The sequence below is a fragment of the Lissotriton vulgaris genome, chromosome 2_1 (assembly GCF_964263255.1).
Source record: "Lissotriton vulgaris chromosome 2_1, aLisVul1.2, whole genome shotgun sequence".
NCBI classification, from domain to species: Eukaryota; Metazoa; Chordata; class Amphibia; order Caudata; family Salamandridae; genus Lissotriton; species Lissotriton vulgaris.
Genome location: NC_141687.1, coordinates 2,044,333,980 through 2,044,358,059, shown reverse-complemented (window position 1 = coordinate 2,044,358,059; position 24,080 = coordinate 2,044,333,980). Strand labels below are relative to the sequence as shown.

Below are 24,080 nucleotides of genomic sequence, written 5' to 3'. Positions count from 1 at the left end.
ATATTCCAGGTTAAAAGCCTCAGGGGTGCCATTTTATGGCATAACGGTGTAATCAGGGTGTGTCTCATTCCTCCTGTACCCTATGAGCAGGTGATGTGTGACAATAATATCAAGAATTGCTGTATTCCGTTCCCTACCCCAACCCCCACACCAACCCCCCAAATTGATTGAGATACATTGTCCCTCCCTCCCTCCAACTGCAAACACACCCACAACTTTAACATGAAGAGTAAAAGTGGGCGATCTCCCTTGAGGGAGGTGTCGCCGGCTAACACCCTGATCGAAAACCTGGTGGCTGAGTACTTACATGAGAATGTGACATAAACGATCAAATCTGCATTACTCCAACCCCCCCAACCAAACCGGGGTAGCAAAGGCTAACATCTCTGCCTGGACACTACTATGATGATAGGGTGTTGCTTTAGGATATTCCAACCTGGAGTATTGAGTACCTATCAATGCAAAGTGAGCTTCCATTAGTCATTATCAAGTGTCCCCTCTGTACGCCCTGTGGTTTTCGTCTGCCGTTTGTTCTCTACGGCGTGTTTGGGAAATTTCAAAGCTGAGTTAGCATCCGTAAAAAAGTGTTGATTCTCTTCATGATTAATTCTCAGCTTGGCAGGGTACATCAGGGCGTATGTGATACCTGCCTGTCTGAGGAGACGTCTGGCGGGGACAAATTTCTGTCTCGCCAATTGCACCACTGGAGTGCAGTTCTTGAAAAAAGAGATCTGGTTGCCCAGGTATGTTATCTGGCCCATTTCTCTAGCTACATGTAAAATATTTTCTTTTTCCCGATAGTTCAAGATACAGGCCAGGCTGGGTATCCGTGTACCTCCCACAGGTGGTTTGGGGGCCAGGGATCTGTGAGCTCTTTCCATTATGAACATCGTCGAGAGGGAGGTTGCAAAGAGATCACGGAGAGTTTCAACAAAGTCTTCCACCTTACCCATGGCTGTTGTCCCAGGGATTTGAGTTATGCGCACATTGTTGCGGTGGGACCGAGCTTCTAAGTCTTCGTTTTTGACCTTAATAATGTCCAACACCTTTTCCATATTCAGGAAAAGTTCACGTAACTCCGTGTGAAACTCATGTGAGTCGGAGAGCCGTTTTTCCAATTTATCTAGCCGGATTTTGTGTGTGTCCACTTGTTTCTTAACTTGGTCCACTCTGTCTGTGCGCTTGTCAATTTTAGGGTTGATTCGTTTGAGGCCTGTACGCACTTCGAGAAGGATAGACCACAAGTCTTTGTTTCCCTCCACCCCACTCGAGCCATGTTCAGTTTCGGGTTCAGTCTCTGAGTCTGCGGTTCAAGTTTGCCGTTTATTTTCGAAAGGTAGTTTGGTTTGCCTAGCGTCCGTCTTCCCCGTTTTTGGTGGACCGCTCCACCTGTTGGTAGTGGGTGTCAAGGGTGCGTATAACTCGGCCGATATACAGGGAACACTTTGTTTCCTTCCCCTGGAAAGCACAGCAGGTGGTCTGCAGTAGATTGTCTCACCTTGATTTGAATTGCCAGCTAATGCACGAGACAGAGAAACGTGAGGTCCGGCACTAGGATTGCACTGGCACTATCGCCGCAGTCCGAGCCATCCTGCAAAAGCCCTCACGTTCTATCCTGCGGACCGGCTTGCCCTTTTCTTTCGAGAGCCGGCCTCCCCACTCACTCTGGTCTCTGGGCACAGCGTCACTCATCCAGTCGGAGCACACGCCAAGCTCGATCTCAGCACTCCGGGGTCTCTAAAAACTCAGCGCGCCTACTCACGCGCCGATGCGCTCCAGGCTCCAGGTGCTCCAGGCCTGCAGCTCCCCTGAGCGTGGTGCGAATCAGCCCGTAACAGTGCAATGCCATCTCGAGCAGCCTCTCGTCCAGGCACAATCAACTCTTTGATGGATGGGGAGTCAGCGGCAGGTGAGTCACAGCGGTCCCATGCTCGATTTCAGGTGGATTAAACACGGATATAGGCCTAGCCGGCGGAGCCTCCTATAAGAGCGGTCATTTTGATGCTCGGCTAGACCATGCCCACCCGCAGGACACCCTTAAAATCTATGACAGGTACTCCTCTTAGGATTCTCACACCTAATGTGCGTGGCCTCAATAATCCAATTAAGTGGAGCGCAATACTTACCTATCTGGAGTCTACACATTTGCCTCCCGCAGGACACGCATATCTTTGCAGGCAACTGTCACCGGCTTAGATCCAGGGCCTTCCTCCAGCAATATTTCTCTTCCTGCCCTTCTAAAACAGCGCAAGTGGCCATATTGGTGGCAAACTCCGCTCAGGGAAAGGTAGAACAGAAAGTCAAAGAGATTAGAGGCAGACTTCTTGTATATCGCTTAACCTCGCTGGTAGATCCCTGGTGGTGGGTCCAATATACGCTCCCAATGAAAGGCAGGACAATGCACAGGGGATAGCCTGGTGCTACTGGGAGGGGACCTCAACCTGGTCTTTGACAATTCAGCTCAGAGACATGGACAGGCAGGAGCATTATCAAGCGAGGGCCACGCATGGCTCAAGGACTTGGGACTGGTAGACTTATGGAGGACTAATCACCCACAGGCTAAAGAATATTCCTTTTACCCCAATGCACATAAATCGTATGCCAGGTTAGACTACTTTCTGGTCATGCAGGGGATCCAGACCCTCACAAAAGATAGAGAAATACACACTTCCGCCTTATCAGACCATGGGGCTGTTTTGATCTCGATGTCCCTCACCCCTACAACCCCCCCAACCAGACACTGGCACTTGCGTAACACTTTGCTCCACTATCAGGAGGTGATAAAGCAAATCCAGCAATCACTCATCTACTACCTCACACACAATAACACCCCTGAAATCTCACCCGCGGTCCTATGGAAATTGCTTAAAGCCGTCATAAGGGGGGAATTTATTGCGATCGCATCATCGGACAATAAAATCTGCAGGGAAAAGAGAGAAGCCCTCATAAAACAAATGAAAGAGCTAGAGCGTATCCACCAACGCACAGGTGCCCCAAGAGTGTGGCGTCAACTCGCCAACACTCGCTCTCAACTGGAAGCGATAGATATGGATAGAGCGGAATACTCTGCCCCCGCCTGCAACACTCTTATTATTTTGGGGGGAATAAGTGCGGTCATCTTCTAGCAAACAAATTGCAAGCTAAGAGACAAGAGCAGGGCGTTGAATCGATCTATACGACAGGGGGGACCTGGTCTTCGATGACAAGGACTTAGCGAATACATTTAAATATATCTGCTCAAACCTCTACTTAAATCAATCCCTAGACCCCGAGGCCGGCGTGTAATATCTCCAATCAACGTGCACTACACCTCTCACCACCGATCAGACGGCGGCCTGAAATGGGACATCCACATAGAGGAGGTCAGAGCAGCCATCTCCCGACTAAAATTTTCTAAAACACCAGGCCCAAATGGATACTCGCAGCTTTCTGTAAATCCTTTTTTCCCGTCTTAGCACCAATTTTAACACGACTATTTAACTCTTTCTCCGAACCCAGGGCGATTCCTGCCTCGATGCTTGCAGCTTCCATAATAGTTTTTCCCAAACCAGGCAAAGACAAAACGCAATGCAGCTCATACAGACCCTTTTCCCTGCTGAATATAGACCTAAAACTACTTACAAGCATTATCGCACATAGGCTCAATGAACATATATCCTCTTTAGTAGACCCGGATCAAGCCGGCTTTATACCCTGGAGAAAAACGAGTAAAACAATAAGCGCATCCTCCATATCATAGAAAAAGACACCCGCGCTCAAGGGGATTATATGTTACTAGCAGTTGATGCAGAAAAGGTCTTTGACCGGGTTCACTGGCCCTATTAGGAACAGGTCCTTACGCACTTTGGGTTCCTGGAAAAATGCAGGACACATATACTCAATTGCTATCATATTCCCATGGCAAGGGTTCAACTTAACGGCTACACATCCATGCCCTTCCTGATATACAGGGGCACTCTCCAGGGTTTTTCCCTGTGCACTTTGCTCTATATATGGAGCCATTGGCCCAGAGAATTTGTGACCACCCAGATATAACCATGGTGCCGTTCGGATGTAACCAACACTCCATCAGCTTGTATGCAGATGACATGCTGGTGACTCTGGAGAGGCCGGTTGATTCCCTGCCGGCCTTTTGGGGGAGCAAGAGTCTTTTGGGCTGCCGCGGGCTTTCAGATCAATGTAGGGAAATCACAAGTACTTAATCTTTCCATTCCTTCCCAGCTACTGGAGCAACTAGCAAAATATTACCCCATTCAATGGGCCACAGATACAATCCCCTACTTAGGGATCAACCTCGCTTCCACCACCCAGGCAACAATTATAAGGCATTGCTTTGACAAATTCGATTTGAAGGTGGAAATGCCTTCAGATTTCCTGGATGGGGAGGATAGCGGACACCCAGATGACAATCTTTCCTAAGATCCTATATCTTTTCCAGACCCTCCCCCTTTCACCACCACCAGGCATGATTGCTAAACTGCAGACCAAAAAAAGCTCAAAACATTTGACAAGGCAAGAAACAGTGTATGAAGAAGACCTTAAGTCACCTTCCTCCGAAAGTCAGGTACCTGGGTATACCGGACCTCCACTTCTACTATCAGGCGGTGCAACTATGCTACCTAGTGGAGTGGGGGTGCCCTGAGTCTGAAAGCACTGGCTCTTCCAGGACAGGTGTGCTGGCACATCTCTCTGGAAGGTCCCCTTCCTACCAAAAGGTCATGACCACCAAATCTAAATCTCTCGCCAGTTACACGGATGACTATGACGGCTTGATACCAGACTAGCATCAGGCATAGACTAACCACTTTCCCATCCCCGGTGACCCCCTTATTGGATAATCCAGATTTCTCTCCACTGGTTGGGGGCAGGGTTTGTGGAAAAACGGCTTGTTGTTCCATGGGCCACTTCTTTAATGCCTGAGGGCATATTCTCCTTTCCCTCAGATGCGCGAAGAATATGGACTCCTGGAATCTGATAGACTCCATTATCTTCAATTGATACACTGGATTACACATCCCAAAATAGGCCTAATGTGCAACGTCACCTCACGCAATACGAGAAATGGCTCCTTGTGAAAACATTGGATGAAAGCCTTATATCTGAATTACATGCTCTCTTACTTCAAACTAATAGGCATACACATAATGCCTATTGTCTGAGGTTGGAGGGGGAACTTGGACAGACCCTGAGTGATAAGGAATGGGAGGATATCTCATATAGGGCTCGCCACATAGCTAGCAGCAACGCCCTCACAGAAACCCTCACTAAAACCGGTACACATTGGTACTACACCCTGGTAAGGCTCCGCAGGATTAATCCCAAGTTAAGCGCACACTGCTGGTGAGACTGTGGGGGAAAGAGGACCTTGACGCACATATTGTGGGAATGACAACAGCTTCAACAATACTGGACACAAGTCATGGATGACATATCTAGACATTTGTATACCCAACTCCCGTGCTTCCATGCCTACATACTGCTTGGTCTTCTGAACCCACTCACATACCCTTTGAAATCTAAAACCCGTTGTCAGATAGGTATGGCATTGGGGCAGCCACCCAAAATATCCTCAGCCTCTGGGGCACCTGCAAAACTCCCACTTTCAAAACATGGCTACACAGGCTTTGTCACATTCCAGGTATGGAGAAGATAACTATGTCCATGGCTGGGAAGGGAACTGAATTTGGGGACTTGTAGAGCCCATATGTGTCACTTCTCTTGTAGGAATTTCAGGAATTAATATGCCCTAGATATCTTCGATTGTTGTGCTTATTAGAGGCGACTCCGCCACCTGCAACTTTAAATCATTGAACACCGTTAAGATTGTACAATTCAAATGTGCGGGTGAGGGAGGGGGGTGGGGATACGTTTAGGTAGGTGGGTAGGCTTCTGCCACCACAAAATTAGCACTTTGAACTTAGCTACAAAGAAGAATGTTTTCTCTGGGTAAAGGTAAATCTACTGCTGGTATTGTATGTTTTATCTTTAAATTTGCTAATAAAAAATTGGACCATAATAATACAGTTAATATACGAGAGCTATGCTATATGTTTCTACTAAAATGGCAGACAAAATTGCAGTTAGCTTGCAGATAACAGGGTCATGATTTGAATGGTGCAGCAGGTGCAGTAGCACCCAGCCCAAAAGTTGGCAGAACTCCTCAAAACACTCAATATTGCTATATTTCACTACTAAACAGGTAGTCACAATTGCAGTCACTGTGCAGTTAAAAGGGGCTTGATTTAAATGGTGAAGCAGGTGCAGCGTCACCCGGGTTTAGAAGTTGTCATAACACCACTCAACACCAAATATTGCTATATTCTACTACTAAACACGCAGTTACAAGTTCAGTTATCTTGCAGGCAACGGGGTCGTTATTTGAATTGTGCAGAAGGTGCAGTGGCACCGGGCCCACACGTTATCAGAACTACTCTAAACCTGAATATTGCTATATTTTACAACTAAACAGGCAGTCACAAGTGCAGTTATCTATCAAGAGCTAGGGTCATGATTTCAATAATGCAGCCGGTGCAGTGGCACTGGGATCAAAAGCTATAGGCACCACACTAAACACCTAATATTGCTATATTTTATTCCTAAACAGCAACCACAAGTGCAGTTACCTTGCAGAGAACGGGGTCATGATTTGAATGGGGCAGCATGTGCAGTAGCACCCAGCCCAAAAGTTGTCAGAACTCCTCTAAACATGTAATATTGCTATATTTAACTACTAAACTGGCAGTCGTAATTGCAGTCACCTAGTAGTTTAAAGGGACTTGATTTGAATGGTGTAGCCGGTGTAGTGGCACTGGGGCCAAAAGCTCTAGGGGCCCCGCTAAATCCAAATTATTACTACATTTTACTACTAAGCAAGACAGTCACAAGTGCATTCATTTAGCAGGCAATATGGTCATGATTTGAATTGTGCAGAAGTTACAGTAGCACTAGGGCCATAAGCTCTAGGCACCCCACTAAGCACCTAACTTTGCTATATTTTACTACTAAACAGGCAGTCACAAATGCATTTACCTTGCAGACAACAGGGTCATGACTTGAATGGTGCAGCAGGTGCAGTGGCACCGGGCCCAAAAGTTGTCAGGACGTCTTTCAACACTTAATATTGCTATATTTTACTACTATACAGGCAGACACAATCGCAGTTATCTTGCAGTTTAAAGGTGCTTGATTTGATTTGTGTAGCAGGTGAAGTGGCACCGGAGCCAGAAGCTTGAGGGACCCCACTAAACACCAAATATTGCTATATTCAGCCACAAGTGCAGTTACCTTGCAGGTACTAGGGTCATAAATGTACAGGAATTTATATAGCGCAAATCACCGAGCGGTTTCTAAGCGCTTGCTTAGGGAACCCGTCCTGGTATTCCCCCGTGAGATAACCCCGGCAGGGTATCCGCAAGGTGAAAGCCAGGCATCCCACAGTGAGGGGCCGTTGTGGAGATTAAGCAAGCTATTGCCCAGAGTCTCAGAGTGTGAACCCGTGAATCGAGTAGGCACCGGAGCGAGAATTGTGGAGTCCATGGACATTTTAGGACTCAAGACCCCGCCGAGCCGGGAATTGAACCCTGGTCCCGGGCTGACCTCTGCTTCCAGGGCTGCCTCTTCTAACCAGTGAGCCACACATTCTCCACATGATTTGAATGGTGCAGCAGGTGCAGTGACACTGGGGCCTAAAACTCTAGGAACCCCTCTAAACACCAAATGTTGCAATAATTTACTACTAAATAGGTAATCACAAGGCAAGTGCAGGTACTAGGGTCATGATTTGAATGGTGCAGCATTTGCAGTAGCACCAGGACCATAAGCTCCAGGCACCCCACTAAACACCTAACATTGCTATATCTTACTACTAAACAGGCAGTCACAAATGCAGTAACCTTGCAGACCACAGGGTCATGACTTGAATGAATGGTGTAGCAGGTGCAGTGGCAGGGGGCCCAAAAGTTGTCAGAATGCCTTTAAACACCTAATATTGCTATATTTTACTATTATACAGGCAGACACAATTGCAGTTATCTTGCAGTTTAAAGGGGCTTGATTTGAATGGTGCAGCAGGTGAAGTGGCACCGGAGCCAGAAGCTCGAGGGACCCCACTAAACACCAAATATTGCTATATTTAACTACTAAATACGCAGTCACGAGTGCAGTTACCTTGCAGGCACAATGGTCATGATTTGAGTGGTGCAGCAGGTGCAGTGACACCGGGGGCTAAAACTCTAGGATCCCCTCTAAACCACAAATATTGCAATATTTTACTACTAAATGGGCAATCACAAATGCAGTTATCTTACAGGCAATAGAATAGGGTCATGATTTGAAAAGTGCAGCAGGTGCAGTGGCACTGGGCCAAAGGTTGTCATAACTCCTCTAAACACCAAATATTGCTATATTTTATTTACTACTAAGGCAGTCACAAATGTAGTTATCTTGCAGGCACTACGGGTGTGATTTGAATGATGCTGCAGGTGCAGTGACACCGGGGCCAAAACTTGTCAGAACTCCGCTAAACACATAATATTGCTATTATATCAATTAATTCTATGATTTCCCTCTTTCATTTAATTTATCAAAATTTGGCTATTTGCATACCCACATTATACCACTTCTAACAGCACAATATATCGCCTTTACGTACATTAACAAATCATAACACTTTAAGAGACTTTCTTTAACATATATTGTACAACTACTAAGCAAACTACAACTTACAACAAAAAACAGCTTATTAATCACATAGGCGAAAACTAATGCATTTACCACTGCTTGCTGTATTATTTGCTGACATACTACTTTTTCCCATGCAAATAAAGACAGCTATTATCGTCTATTCGGTGAAAGCTCTTCTCTGGGTACAGTGCTAAACATACTGAGCATGTTTAAATATTCTTATATTCTAACTGGCAGATGCATCAAAGTTATGTTTTGCGAGTCCTTAATAGCGAATGTTAAAGAATCGCTATTAAAGACTCGCAAAACGGGATGCATGTAGGAATCGCAATGTTATTAGCGATTCCTACAGATTCCTTATTTGTGTTCCGCTATTTCAAGGGTGCCAGGGTGTCCAAAGGACACCCTGTTGCACCCCTGAAATGGACCTGTGCACAAATTTTACACACACACATGCCCTAAGGGCATGTGTGTGCGCAACATGTAAGTTTGAAAAATGCACAAAAGTACATTTTTCAAAGTTTTAGCAAATTACCACGAAGTTCAACTTCATGGTAATTTGCTCCCCCTATTAGCAAAATCGCTATTTTTGGGGGGTTTCATGCATTGCATTTAAGGAATCTCATTTTGGGATTCCATAAATGCAAGAGCAATTTAAGGAATCGCTATTTAGAGATTCCTTAAATTGCGATTTCTGCATTTGGGATGATGCATCCCAAATGCAAAAATACCGGGAGCAAACGGCCAGATTCTGAGAATCTGCCCGTTTGCTCCCGATATTTTCTTTGATGCATCTGCCTGAATGTTGGGAGCTCTTCGATTGCGCATGCAGTGAAAAAAGTCAAGAGCACAGTAAATATTTTAGCATGGAACTTTAAGCGCTTTACAATTGCAAGAGAAGGTCATTTTTCCTGAATTTGCAGCAACTACATCCATTTCTCTTGCAATCAAACCAGAAGCCATGGGAATGTTATTGTTCTTTCAGCTGCTTCAGTTGTCCGCGATGCCACCGGGAGCGTCAACGACACGATCATAGCTGGGATGGGCTGCAATGGCACCGCCGAGGCCGCCTGCTACTTGGGCTACGACTTCTCCCGCTGCAGCCAAGAGAAATGCGCCTATGGCCTCATGAACAATTTCCAGGTGAGAAACATTTCATGCAGCGTCTCAGCTTTGCTTGAAACAATCATATGTGTCTATTTTAAACAGGAAAATAAGACGTTTCTGTACTGAAATTTAAAAAAGGTATTTAACCTTTGACCCATGCATATTATTGTTCTTATAACATCCTTGTTGTTTGAAATATCTATGCACATTGGGATCGACTTCACACTGCTTTAACACACTCAAAATTAATTTACAACCAGCCACCTGGGGCTGAATATGGGCACATTGTTTGCTTTAGAGTCTTTATCACTGTTGAATTGCTATCAGCCTTGCACAGGCAAGGAAATGTAAGATGACAGCTGTGAGAGCGCCCGATGCAGCGTTCGCTAGCGCGACAATAATGAGCAGGCACACCAGGAGCTGGGACACAATGACTGTCCGGAGCTGTAGAATCATCCTACTTGTATCCCAGTACTGTGTGCTGACACCGCAAGAACGGCAGGGGTGCCTGCAGGTAGTCTAGCTGCCCATTGGTGCATTTATGAAGTGGTAAACATTGGGGCCTATTCATAAACTGCATTTTGTAGTATATTTAGTAGCATTACAAAATGTAATACATAAATCTATGTCCGAAGATCTCCACCTCCACTGTTCACCATGTATGTGGACATTTCCACACGTGTGCGTATATGTTTTGGTAGTAAATGTGAGAGGGACCAGGATAAGTGGCTGGAAAATGGGGAATACTTATGAGAGATATGCAAATACAAACACCCATATACAAAAGAGTAACCTTATTGCTATTCACAAACTACACTTCCTAAAGTTACTACAGCCAAAAAGATCTCAAAACAGTCATAAATGTACTCCAGCTCAGTCTTGTAGTAAGTCTAGCAAAGGTACTGCAAATCACTCTCGCAGATTTAGATTACAATAAATCTAAATCTAAATCATTCTCACAGAAATTCACAGAGTCAAGGACTTAACTGCTTAGTTGCGGCCGGAATCCCCCGCTGTGCTGGGAAATTCCACACGTGGGCTGTTCGGACGGCCCGCGGCCCTCTTCCGCACACTCCCACCATGACGTTAAACGTCCCGGAGTCGTCCGACACACGGAAGTGTTTAACATACCACTCGTAAGGAAATAATAGTAAATAAATAAATTAGTTTGAGTGTTAATATATATATATATGCATATATATATATATATATATATATTTGTTTTAGATCTATAAAGTAAGATTAAATAAAAATATTATGTTTAAACATTAAGAACTTGTTGCAAAAACAATTTAATTCAACTTGTAAATGTTTAATAAATGCTTACATTATTTTAGATTAATACAAAAAACTCAGCTAATATTTAAATGTAATAAATATAAGTTCAACATTTGAATGCTACTGAGGGCTGATGTTTTAAAGTAATATTAAATTAGCATTCTATATTCTAAGTGGTTAATTGTTTAATAAACATTAAATGTGATTAATTTATGTGATGTACATTTCATTTTATTAGTTCTTGGCTAATTTTACATTAAAATATGTTTGCTATATTTTTTAAGAATTAATAAACGTTATTACATTTCCCTGGTTTTGCAATAGAGAGATTTCCACCCTGGTGCTGCATACTCTACCTGCATGTGAAAAGTTACAAGTAGCAACTTTACAGTTGTAAATCTACACTCGGAAATGATGAATAGCAAAAATGTGTAGACTTACACCTAAGTGAAATGTTGGCAACATTCAGAGCAGTTCAATTGGGGGTGGCTCCAAAATCCTGGGACGAGGCAACAATAGTTGAATATAGTAAGAAAGTTAAAGACCCAGAGATACCTAGTTCATATCGCCCTATTTCATTACTTAATTGCGATGGAAAAATGTATTCTAAGATATTGGCTAATCCCCTCTCCAATGTTATAGCTTCTTTAGTTTCAAATAACCAACATGGATTCATCCCCGCTAGGGGTACAGTCTCACATATCAATAAAGTAATTACTATGTTTGATATTGCTCAAACGGAGAAGGGACAACTGGGGCTTATCTTATTAGACGCAGACAAAGCGTTCAATCGGGTGGAGTGGGGGTATTTATGGAAATTGATGGTAAGGATGGGTTTTCAAATAGGTTTTATGACAGCCTTGAGGGTTTTGTACGCTTCCCCAGTTGCGATAATAGCAGCAATGGGTATGATCGCAGAGCCGGTACAAATTACCAGAGGGACAAGGCAGGGATGCCCTTGCTCCCCTTTATTATGTGCCCTATATATCAATCCTTTTATTGATATGCTTGTAAAAAGCCAGGGGATCAAGCCTTTTCTAGTTATTGATGCCCCTTATTCTGTATTCGCGTATGCAGATGACATCCCAGTGATTTCAGAGGATCCGGCGACAGCATTGCCAGAGATAGAACGTTTAGCAATTGAATTCTGACAGACGACCGTTTATAAACTGAATGTTAATAAGACGCAAATAGTGTGTACAGAAAATACAAGATTTCAAGATCTGAGAGTAGTTGTTGAAGCTACATATTTAGGTATTAAAATTAGGGCATCAATGAGAGATTTGGTATACGCTAACTGGGGTGCATTATTAGGGAATGTTAGAAAGTCTTTGGAGAGGTGGAGACGGCTACACCTCACAACAATAAATAGAGGGAACATTTTAAAGATGAATATACTCCCCCGTGTACTTTATCTGTTCAGATTTATCCCACTGGAGATAACGCCATTGCAATTGCAAAATTTGCAATCATTATGTGTTAAATTTCTATGGGCTTCCGGGAAGCTTTGCAGAGCAGCCAAATATATGATGCTTTCAATTGCAAAGGGAGGTTGGCATTACCCAACTTTGTGTTATATTATTATGCTTGCTTTTTGCAAATAATGTCGGTATTATTGACTGGTAATGAAACTAGCACTATAGCTGAAGCCCCTTCAATCTTTTATTTAATTTTAGAATCAAAAGCAAAATACTGTTTATTTAATGAAATAGATGGGAACTACTATAAAAGAACACGATTTAAGATTTTGGAAGCGGCATTTAAAACTTGGAGGAAGATACGCAAAATATCTGCATTAGAAGGTCTGACATATTACACACCATTAAATGGGGCAAAACTGCCTCCGATCATATTTCTAGATAAGGTAGTCTCCGATTAGAGGAACAAGGGCATCTGCCAGATAGGAGGCTTCCATGATAGTAGGGGACGAATTATTCAATAGGAGGATCTTGCAAAACAAAATAATCTCCCCCATTCACAATTTTTTTAATTTCTTCAAATTCGGGACTTCCTTAATCGCAGACATGTGAAAGTTAGCCCAAACTTGCTTATTGAAACAGTAAGGGCTCAGGGGAAGATAGGATCATTGTATAAAATATTGTCTTCATTTGCTATGGATGACTTGGCAAAGCACAATGCACAGTGGGAGGTAACACAAGGGGAAACTGATATATCTACTGCAGAGGCAATAGATAGGGCTAATACAGTATTTTTGTCTGCAAATTTGAAAACACAATTTTTTAAAACAGTATTTAATTCATATTATACTCGCGCGCGTATGCATAAATGGGGCGATCGCTATGATGGAAGATGTTATCTCTGCGGGAGTGAAAATGCAGATAGTTTACATATATTTTTTACATGTGTTAAACTTAATTTCTTTATTCAGGGTATTGAAAAGTTTTTTTCTAATATGTTTGGGCAATCGCTAAAAGTAAAGCCTGCCCTAATGCTTTTAGGGATGGGACAGGCAGTTAAGCAAGGAAGGCCTTTGTATAAACATCAGTACTTATTGTTTGTAGCAATGACTGTGGCCCGATTATGTATAGCCGCAGAATGCCTACGCCCTGATCCATCAGTGTTTGAGACCTGGCGGGCAAAAAAGTTTAATCTAGCAAATCTAGAACTGAGTCTTTACTCTATAAAGGGGGCACGGAAATAAAAAATAGGATTGTATATATGGGAAGTATTTTCTGATTATATGAATGCATGATGTAAGCCCATATTTTATTAACCCAGTCCTCTGTAATCAAGTTATATGTATTATTCTTTAAATTTTGATTTTTTGTATGATGCTGCATACCCTCTATGTTGGACCTGTGTTTAATAAATAATAATTAAAAAAAGAACTTGTTGCAAAAACAATTTGGTTCAACTTGTATAGGTATAATAAATGCTTACATTATTTTAGATTAATACAAAACACTCAGCTGATATTTAAATGTAATAAATATAAGTTCAACATTTGAATGCTACTGAGGGCTGATGTTTTAAAATAATATTACATTAGCATACTATATTCTAAGTGGTTAATTGTTTAATAAACATTAAATGTGATTAATTTATGTGATGTTTCATTTTATTCGTTCTTGGCTAATTTTACATAAAAATATGTTTGCTATATTTTTTAAGAATTAATAAACGTTATTAAATTTCCCTTGTTTGCAATAGAGAGATTTCCACCCTGGTGCTGCATACTCTACCTGCATGTGAAAAGTTACTAGTAGTAACTTTACAGTTGTAAATTCCTGAATTGAGGAGGTTAAGACATATAAGTCTGCAATTATGAATAAATCTACACTCGGAAATGATGAATAGCAAAAACGTGTAGACTTACACCTAAGTGAAAGAATAAATCTAAACGTGTACTTTTACTTTTGTGAATTGGGCTAATTTTATTGACTACTGCATGGAACATTTATTTCTCTACTGCAATTTTACAAAACAAAGGTTACATCTTTAGCCAATTATAGAAAACAAAACTACAAATTTCGTGTGTTTACTAAAAAAATGATTAATTAGATTTCCACCTTATTTGCAGTCATTTTCCAAATAAAATTTTATACCAAAAATTGCTTCTGCTGAGAAAATTCTATATATAATCTCGAGGTCAATCGTTTTTGCGCACAAGGAGTTCGACCCTTGAAGTTTTTTTAGCATTTTATGTAAGAAATGCCCAATGCTTCATATTTACACAACATAATAAAAACTATTTTTCTCACTTTTTCAGAATTAGGAATTGAATCAATGTTATAGTACATGTCAACTGTTTCTACGACACCAACTAATTTGCTTTTTATCATTCCACTGTTTTCAACAGTTTTTAATTGTTACAATATTGGCATGTTTTGTGAGAAAAAAAAATTAAGATTAAAAGGCATTAACAGTAATTTAGAACTTCATTGAACTATAAACTAACGTACGTCTATTTTAATTTCTGAACCAGTTGGCCTTCTTCTAAATGTTGTTTACGGAAGAGATTATAATGTGGTTCTTTTCTCAACAGGTCATGAGCATGGTCTCTGGATTTGGCCCCTTAATTATTGCTGGGATATTTTCTGCAACACTTTCTTCAGCTCTGGCATCACTTGTTAGTGCACCAAAGGTTTTTCAGGTACGATTAGAACCAGATAGTCCAATCTTATGCTCATCAATTGACCTTTGACAAACCATTTTTTCAACTCAATCATGATGATAGAATTTTGACAATTGCTAATTTCTTCTGTCAGCTAAAATTAATATTATTGATAAAGTGTGTCATGCGGTTATTCATTGCAATCTGTAAACACTGGGTCCGAATTCACAAAAAACATACCGGCACATCTGAGAGGAGCAAAGCCTCCCGCGTACACCTGTGTGTGCCCTTCTTTTGGCCAAATATCCTGATCCAGAAACCAAATTCAGGACCAGGGGGTGGGCCAGACCACGTGCACAGCTAACGAGCTTCGATTTTGTGGCCAGCCCTAAATACACAATAAAGCAGTTGTCCCACTCGCCTTTTTTAACTTGCATGCTGATGACGGCCCCCATCCATCATGCACTACGGCGCTCGTGTGCTGATGACGGCTGGGGGCCGTCATAAACCCACCCACTCGCGATTTTGCCGCACAGGCACAGAATCGCGGCAGCATGCAAGGGGTTAATGTACATTCACTCCCATGACCCATATCTATAAGGAGACCGGGCCTTCTGATGCCAGCCCGCTCCCTAACACACCACACCCATAAGCCTATACAAGACTTAAAGGGCACGTACACGAAAATAAATTGAAGTACATTTCTATCCCTTCTAGATATTTATTTTTAGAATATGTGGGTGCACAAAGAGTGATTTCCTTCGTATCCTTTAAATACAGACAGGGACTATTTTTGTGAATCCTTCATTATTATTAATTTATTTTGTGTGGCAGCCTTCAGAGAATTTGAACCTCACCTGATCTTGCACTCTGTAACACTTTGAATGACTGCATTATTTTAAACTTTTAAAAACCAAATATACTTAATTCAGACTTGTAAATTAGCAGTTAATTCCACGAAAGTAAGGAATGCAGGAAGAAAGTGCTAAAAGAGACACCTCTCCCTTTGGGGGTGTTTTCTGTTTCCTAGACAAAAAGGAGGGGCTGAATAATCACATATTCCTCTAATCTTGAATGCCGCAATGTGTCAACAGAGTAGGCTTGTGGACCTGTGACAGAGAAAGGGATGGAACTATTGTAATCATGAAGCTAGGACACGCTCAGTGCAGCCTGGATTGTACTGTGCTCAGCACAACTACAGAACAGTGCAGAATGTCTAATGTGTCACAAATAGTCTGAGGAGTGAAGAAAATAATTCTAAAAGTTCTAGTTATCGAGTGTGTGCATGTTAGAAATCAGGACCTGTTTGCAGTGTCCCCCCATTTTTTAACCCATTTGAGACCCCTGGTTGCTGGTTTTCTGATTCTGAGAGCATCCTGGCTCTGCTGAGAAGGCCCAGAGCGAGTGCTACTTTGAAAGCACACACTGTATTAGTGAAAACACATACATGCACTATGGGTACACTATGTATTAGGGTACAATTATCATTGGCATGACCTACCCTATAAGTGCTTAGTAGATAATAGGTCAGGGGCATGAACACTACCTATATGTTTCTACTATACAATAGGATACAGCAGTTTGGAGCCCAGCAGCCCTTTCTGCACTTGCCTGTGTGCACTGCGGAGCACCTGAGGTGATATTGAATGCAGCTCTGACTAGCAGCTCTGTTTTCAAAGTAAATGAACTGCAAACTCGAACTTAGTGGTAGGGGCACTAAACAGGTGATAATCTACAATATTGTTACTAATTAGGTATCTCCTAGGTGTACCAGGGGTGCGGGTCATGTAATTAGGAGCAGGGTCCTTATGAAAGGTGTTTTAGATACCCTGGGGATAGAAAAAATGCACATTTCACTTTACCCATTATAGTAAAGTGCCTCCCAAAATCCACTCTGGTGATGTGAGCACTGTGAGGATCTACACCATTGGTGCATGTTCAGGGCCTCCAAGGTCTCCCCTAGGTCTCCCAGGAGTGGGTGGGGGTAATGTAACCATAAGCTGGGCACTTATAATAGACGCTTTATGATGATGGAACAATTGCATATTGCAAATCCTAAAATATACAGAAAATAAGTTATAGGACTGTGTTGTCTATACGCCAACATTCAGCCTTCCTGCTTACTTCCCTGATTGGTCAGAGTTACCAGGATTAGCCAGTCTGCTTTGATCAAGTGATACGTGGCTCATCCAGGGAAAGGCTATCTGATGGAGAGGGCTATGCTACACAGGAATTCCAGAGCAGTGGGAGGGATTGTAAAGCATGAAGCTTCAACTGAGGAAAGGACTTGCAGGGAATGGCAGATCTATCTACCTCGTCCCCTCTGACCCAGCCAGAAAGGGGGCTTAAGGAAGGAATCTGCAGATGTTAGGGGGTGGAGAGCTACGGAAATAAGCCATACTGAATGTTGGTCTCATTAGTTCTTCATGCTCTGCTGAGATTTCAGCAATGTTGAATTGTTTAGAAATAGTGCTTTCTGGGAGAAGATTATGCCACACTTTGGAGGGAGTGGTAATGCTCTGGGTGTTGCCTTGCACCTCATTGGACAGGAGTGCTCTCTTGCTTGACCCTAGAGAACACTGAATAAATATGTGAGAAGTGTAGAGCCTCTCAGACTGCTGCTTGAAATTAAGAGAAGAAGGATTGCCATGCTGGAACCTTGATTTGCATCATCAGACCCTGCAATCTGACTGACAGGTCTACAGTACTATCTGGAACTACAGCCCTACTGATGTACTTTGCTTCTCCCTGCAAGCTACAGGTTAACAGAGCTCACCTGCATCATCACCACCAAGAATCCCCTGCCTGGAGTGTGTCGAGTGGACATTTAAGGGTTTTGTTCAATTGCAATGTGGGAATTGTGGTCCCAAAGTTTCAAGGATCATCTTGGAGCTTCCAGACAGACCCTTGGTGTTTTGGACCCTTTGGACCCTCATGAGGAACTTCAGGAAGAAGATACAGAATTTTGGAGAAGTTTGGAGCAACTGTAGAAAAAAGCTCCAGAAGGTGACCGACTCAACAGCGAGAGCCAAGCCGGCCAAGTTCAACTGCAATCTGGCTTCGATTCCAGGTTTATCCTGCTGAAGAGCTCTGGAGGTCGGACTTCCAGAGTTTGACCGGGAGCTCCCTGAAAGTGAAGCCGGTGATCCCTCACCAAATCCAGTTCAGTGAAGAGCATCGCGGGACCCCAGCTAAAAATGCTCCAGAAAGGTTTCTAAGCCCAGAGGTAAAATTTTGACCAGCGTCTCACGCACAGTGTATCTATGCAGGGCTCCATCTCTCCTGGCCTGAAAGTTAGCGTGATCAGATGTCCCAGAGTGGCGCTACAGGTTTCTTAATGCTAGAAAGTGTTTATTCTTTAGACATTCATATCTCCAGTTCTCTATACTGGATTTTTGTCATTTTGGTGTGATTTTAAATATACAAATATTTCCTATTCTTATAAAATGGTGTGAGATTTTTATTGTGTGTTGTCTCTTACTTATTTACTGAGTTGGTGTTTGTGAATGCTTTACATACTTGTTTCCTGAGTTAAGCCTGCCTGCTCGTAGCCAAGCTACCAAGCGTTGAGAATGGGAATAATTTATTGAGACCTATACTGGACCCTAGAGTGGGTTGGTGGCCTTATTGCCAGTGGTAGGTACCTACTTACCACTACTAATAACCCACCTTCCAACATTTGGTGTTCAGCGGTGTGGATACGGACTTGTGTTTAAAAGTGCACTTTACTGTAAATTAAGTTAAGATCTTTCAAAATCCTCTACATTGTCTTAAAACAAAGCTTTTAATTTAGAATTGTTTAAACCAGTACTAAGCTGATTTGTAATCCATTGGTTTGATTTTTCCAAAGTTGTTCTAAATCTAATTGATAGTTGTTGAGACCCAAAACTAGGACCTGGCTAGACTGACTAAACTCAAGTTGGCTGAGCTACGGATACATTGTAGGCCTAAGGCTCTACCTGCACCCAACAAGATTAGTAAGGCAGGTTTGATTAAGCCACTGAGGACCTGGGCTGGGGCAGCTACACAGATGTAAGTGGAGGGTGACTCTCCCAGCATCATCCACAAGGGTGACGATGATGCCTCATCCATTGCTTCCAATATTAGGTACATACTTTCCAGAGGTGGGAGAGGAGGTTTACCCACACAAGGGATGGGGATGTCCCAAGAGTAAGGGAGCTAGCCCTAGAAAAGAGGAAATATGAATTAGCCAGGGAGCAATGGGAGGAGAAGAAAGCAAGAAAAAATGGTGGCAGAAATAACGATGAAGAGCATGAGATTTACAGGGGTGGTGCGTTTGTCCACAAGCTTCCCAAGGATATAGTACCCAAGTACACAGAGGGGTGACATTAACAAGTGGCTGGCTGGATGTGAAAGGACCCTAGAGATGAGGGGTGTCTGCCGAAAGCTTTGGGGTTCACTCTTGTGGGTCTGATTCCAGGAGCTGGGAGGGATAGGCACCTGACCCTACAGGGGGATGAGGCACAATCCAACACTCACATGAGGCAATGCTTAGTCAAGACATTTGGTATGATTCAAGAGCAGTACAGGGTGAAGTTCAGAGACACCCAGAAAGTGAGCACATGGTCCTGGGTGGACTTTGTAGACATTTCAGTGAAGGCACTAGAAGTCTGGATTGTTGGTAACAAAGTAAACACATATGAGGGACTGTATAGTTTGTTTTTCAGAGAACACTTTTGACTCATTGTGCTGAGGAGAAGGTACGCCATTATCTAGTGGGCTAAATACTGTCTGTTCCTTGAGAGCTGGGAGAAGCAGCAGGTGAGTGTGTGAAGAATCGGATTCTCACACAGTCCCACGGGGGGAGACTCCAGAAAGAGGGGGTTAGCCCCACAAAAATCTAAGGATGGAGGTGGTACGCACACCACAGGGACTCCCTCAGTAAACTAGAACCCTAGGAAGGAGAGTAGCTCCCACCCCACCTCTGAGAGGTAGAGGCAGGGGGACCCCTGGCTGAATAAGAACCTGGATAGCAGGGTGTGTTTTGACTGCCAGCACTCAGGGCACTTCAGGGGTGACCCCGCATGTTCCAAGAAGGTGGTTAGCACTGGGCTGTCCAGTGTAGCTGTAGAGGAGACTTTCTCAGATGAGGAGATCCTCCTAGCAAATATTTTGGGAGACAGAGGCAGATGGTAAACTGGTGATCCCTGAGGGTGGGAGTAGGCACTTTTACCCCATTTAGGTGAATGGAATCCCTGCCACTGGCCTGTGAGATACCTATGCCAGCCACACTATCGTGAGTGACAGGTTGGTGTCCCCAGAGATATATGTGCCAGGAGAGACAAGGAGAGAAAGGGTAGGCACAGGTGAGGTCACCACCATACCTTTAGGCTTAGTCCCCCTAGAAAGGGAGGGTACCTTCAGCTGATAAAAGGTGGTAGTCAGTGCAGACCTCCCATTTGATTGTTTCCTGGGCAATAACCTCCTAGAGATTGGTCTGTCCCAAGTAGGGTGGCTGCCTGGGCCACTCCCCCCACACACACAAAGTTCCTGGTAAGCCAGTCCCTGCAGTTAGGAAACTGGGGTCCAAAAAGAAAGGGGAAAAGAAGAGGAAGGGTAAGCCACTCTGAAAGAGAGTTCCAGTGGGCCAAGGGTCTTCTGTCTCAGTAAGGGTGAAGCCCAGAGTTGGCATTGGTGAGGCTGCACCTGACCACAAGGAAGTCCTGAGCAGTCAGGCAGCTGTCAGGCAGGAGGGTGTCTCTGCTGCCCTGACAGAAGGGAGAGTGAAAGGAAGGTATCTGCCACACAGTGTGGTAGCCCCCCATTCTAAACAGCAAGCGGGTTGCCAGAAAACCCACAGTTGGCCCTAAGTTCACACAACCACCTCTCGGTGAAGGGCTTAGGGGATGGCTGTGAATACTGACAGCTGTCAGTAGCCTCTTCTGGGTGCTGGCCTTCATGATAGCACTGTTCTTGGCATGGAAGGTGAACCACATGGCCCAGAGTAAGTTAGGCCCCCTGATCCTGTTGATCATTGTGGGGTTGCTCAAGTGCTAGGTAACCTCGGTGGGTAAGCTGGGTGTTGCCCTAGCACAGCTGGGGATAGAAGAGGTGTGTCCCACACAACACCCATTAAAGAGAGAGGATGAAATTGGGACAGTTGAGAAGAAGTTTAGGTTTAAAATAGGTCCTGTTATTGTAGAGTTGGGTCATCTTCCCAGGTGAACTGACCTTAGTAGGAGGATGGAAGACCAAGTAGGCCCTGCAACATTCCAGACTGATTCCTGTACTTTCTTCCTCGCCATACAGACCAGGGAGACTCTCCGTGGGGTGGGCTGAGTCTCCTGGTCTATTGGCTTGGGGGGGGGGGGAGGGGTGAGAGGAGGCTGTGTTAGAAATCAGAACCTGTTTGTAGTCCCCCCTCCACTTTTTGCCCCATTTGAGATCCCCGGATGCTGTTTTTCCTATTTTCTTGTGGAGTTTTATATAGCACAAACTCGAACCGAAGGTATCGGAGCGATTTGCATGAGTACAAGTTGCGTAACAGATGGACATATTCATTTTGGTAGGCACGGGGAGATTCCGTGATTTGCCCAGAATCACAGGATGAAGGGAGTCCCTGTTGAGCAGACTATGAGAATGCCCTGGGCTCTGCTGGGCAGGCACAGGGCCAGTGCTATGTTGAAAACAGTAAATGGTCAAAATATCAATTCCAAAATATAGACTAACCTAAATATCGACTCCAAAATATAGAATGGAAAAAATATCGAATGGACAGAATATAGACATCAAAAATATTGTTTTGAAGGTAAGTAATGTAATATCGATTTCAAAAATATAGACAGTCAAAGTATTGAAGTACATAATATAGTTTATTAAAAATATCGAATTTTTATTAGTATCAATTTTTTAAAGTGTTTTGTATGTTAGTATATGTGTGAAAAGTGTATATATTTTTGTAATTTCTTTTAAGTAATTCATTTTATGTTATTTAATTTTTGCGTAATTTAATTCTGTAGTGGGTTGTGGGTTTATAGGGGAATAGGGTGGGAAGTAATTTAATTATAATTAACTAAATATGTTAATTAATTAATTTGTATTTATTTAGAAAAAATGTTAATTAATTTTAAATTGGTAATTAATTACTTCCTAATTAATAATTAATTTTTATTAATTGATAATTAATTGATAATTATATGAATTACATTAATTTATTTTCTGTAGCGGGTTGTGGGTTTATAGAGGAATAGGGTGGGAAGTAATTTCATTATAATTAATTAAATATGTTAATTAATTAATTGGTATTCATTTAGAATAAATTGTTAATTAATTTTTAATTGTAAATTAATTATTTCTTAATTGACAATTAATTTTTATTAATTGATTAATTGATAATTATGTGAATTAAATTAATTTATCCAACGCTTCCCCTACTTTTGCACTCTCTGGAGTGGGAATAGTAATTTTTACCCCTACGCTATCCAACGCTTTCCATAATTTTGCCCCCTCTTGAGTTGGAATAGTAATTTTTACCCCTACGCTATCCAACGCTTTCCCTACTGTTGCACTCTCTGGAGTGGGAATAGTAATTTTCACCCCTACTCTATCCAATGCTTTCCCTACTGTTGCACTCTCTGGAGTGGGAATAGTAATTTTTACCCCTACGCTATCCAACGTTTACCCTACTGTTGCACTCTCTGGAGTGGGAATAGTAATTTTTACCCCTACGCTATCCAACGCTTTCCCCACTGTTGCACTCTCTGGAGTGGGAATAGTAATTTTTACCCCTACGCTATCCAACGCTTTCCCTACTTTTGCCCCCTCTAGAGTTGGAATAATAATTTTTACCCCTACGCTTTCCAACGCTTTCCCTACTGTTGCTCTCTTTGGAGTGGGAATAGTAATTTTTACCCCTACACTATCCAACGCTTTCTCTACTGTTGCACTCTCTGGAGTGGGAATAGTAATTTTTACCCCTAATCTATCCTACGGTAATAATATTGTGTATTTTTTATTAATATTATGTTAATATGTATATATGTTTTAACAGATATGATTGTATATTTTTGTATATATAAGTTAAATCAGTTATTTAATAATTTTAAGGTAATTTAAGTATTCTTAAGTATATTTTAGCTATTTATTTTAATATTGTTTTAAGTTTACATTATTTTTAAGAAATTCGATATTTTTACAAAGTATACATATATAAACGATATTTTGGGTTCGATATTGTGGTACTTACCTGTTTGTAGATAGGAATTCAATATTTTGTCTGTCGATATTTTGGAATCTATATTTTGGGAAGTCTATATTTTGTCCCTCGATATTTAGTCAGTGATCCGTTGAAAACACCCACTGTTATAGTGAAAACACACACATGCACTAGGGTACACTATGTATTAGGGTACACTTACCAATGGCATGACCTACCATATAAGTCCCCAGAAGATAATTCGGCAGGGGAAAGAAAACTACCTATAAGTCCCTAGTATATAATAGGACATAGCAGTTTAGAGGCCAGCAGCCCTTTCTCCACTTGCATGTGTACACCCCTGAGCGTCTGAGGTCATTTTAAAAGTAGCCCTGCCTAGCAGTACTATTTTTAAAAGTAAATTAACTGCAAACTCGACTTTGGTGGTAAGGGCACTTAAAAAGTGACAATCTACAATATTGTTACATATTAGGTACCCCCAGGGTCTCTCCTAGGTGTCCCAGGGTTGGGGGCATATAATTATGAGCATGGTTCATATAAAAGATGTGCTACATACCCTGGAGATGGAGAAAGTGCCCATTTGAACTTCTCCCTTTGTAGTAAAGTGCCACCCAAAATCGACTTTGATGCTGTGAACACTTTGGAGTGAGAATCGATACCATTGTTGCATATTCAGAGCCACCAAGGTGATAAGTGATTCACCCAGGAAAAGGCTATTTGCTGGAGAGGGCTCTGCTACACATAAATGCCAGAGCAGGGGGG

The 24,080-nt window shown here is 42.5% G+C and overlaps 1 protein-coding gene across 1 annotated transcript in view; it reads left to right on the top strand.

Moving 5' to 3' along the window:
* The window catches only part of SLC12A1 (solute carrier family 12 member 1), a 436,328-nt gene that overhangs the window by 169,508 nt on the left and 242,740 nt on the right, over window positions 1-24,080 (top strand). The window contains exons 12-13 of the mRNA XM_086958279.1: window positions 9,668-9,825; window positions 15,074-15,181. Of these exons, the coding sequence (XP_086814405.1) occupies window positions 9,668-9,825; window positions 15,074-15,181 (266 nt within the window). The remainder of the gene's footprint in view (window positions 1-9,667; window positions 9,826-15,073; window positions 15,182-24,080) is intronic.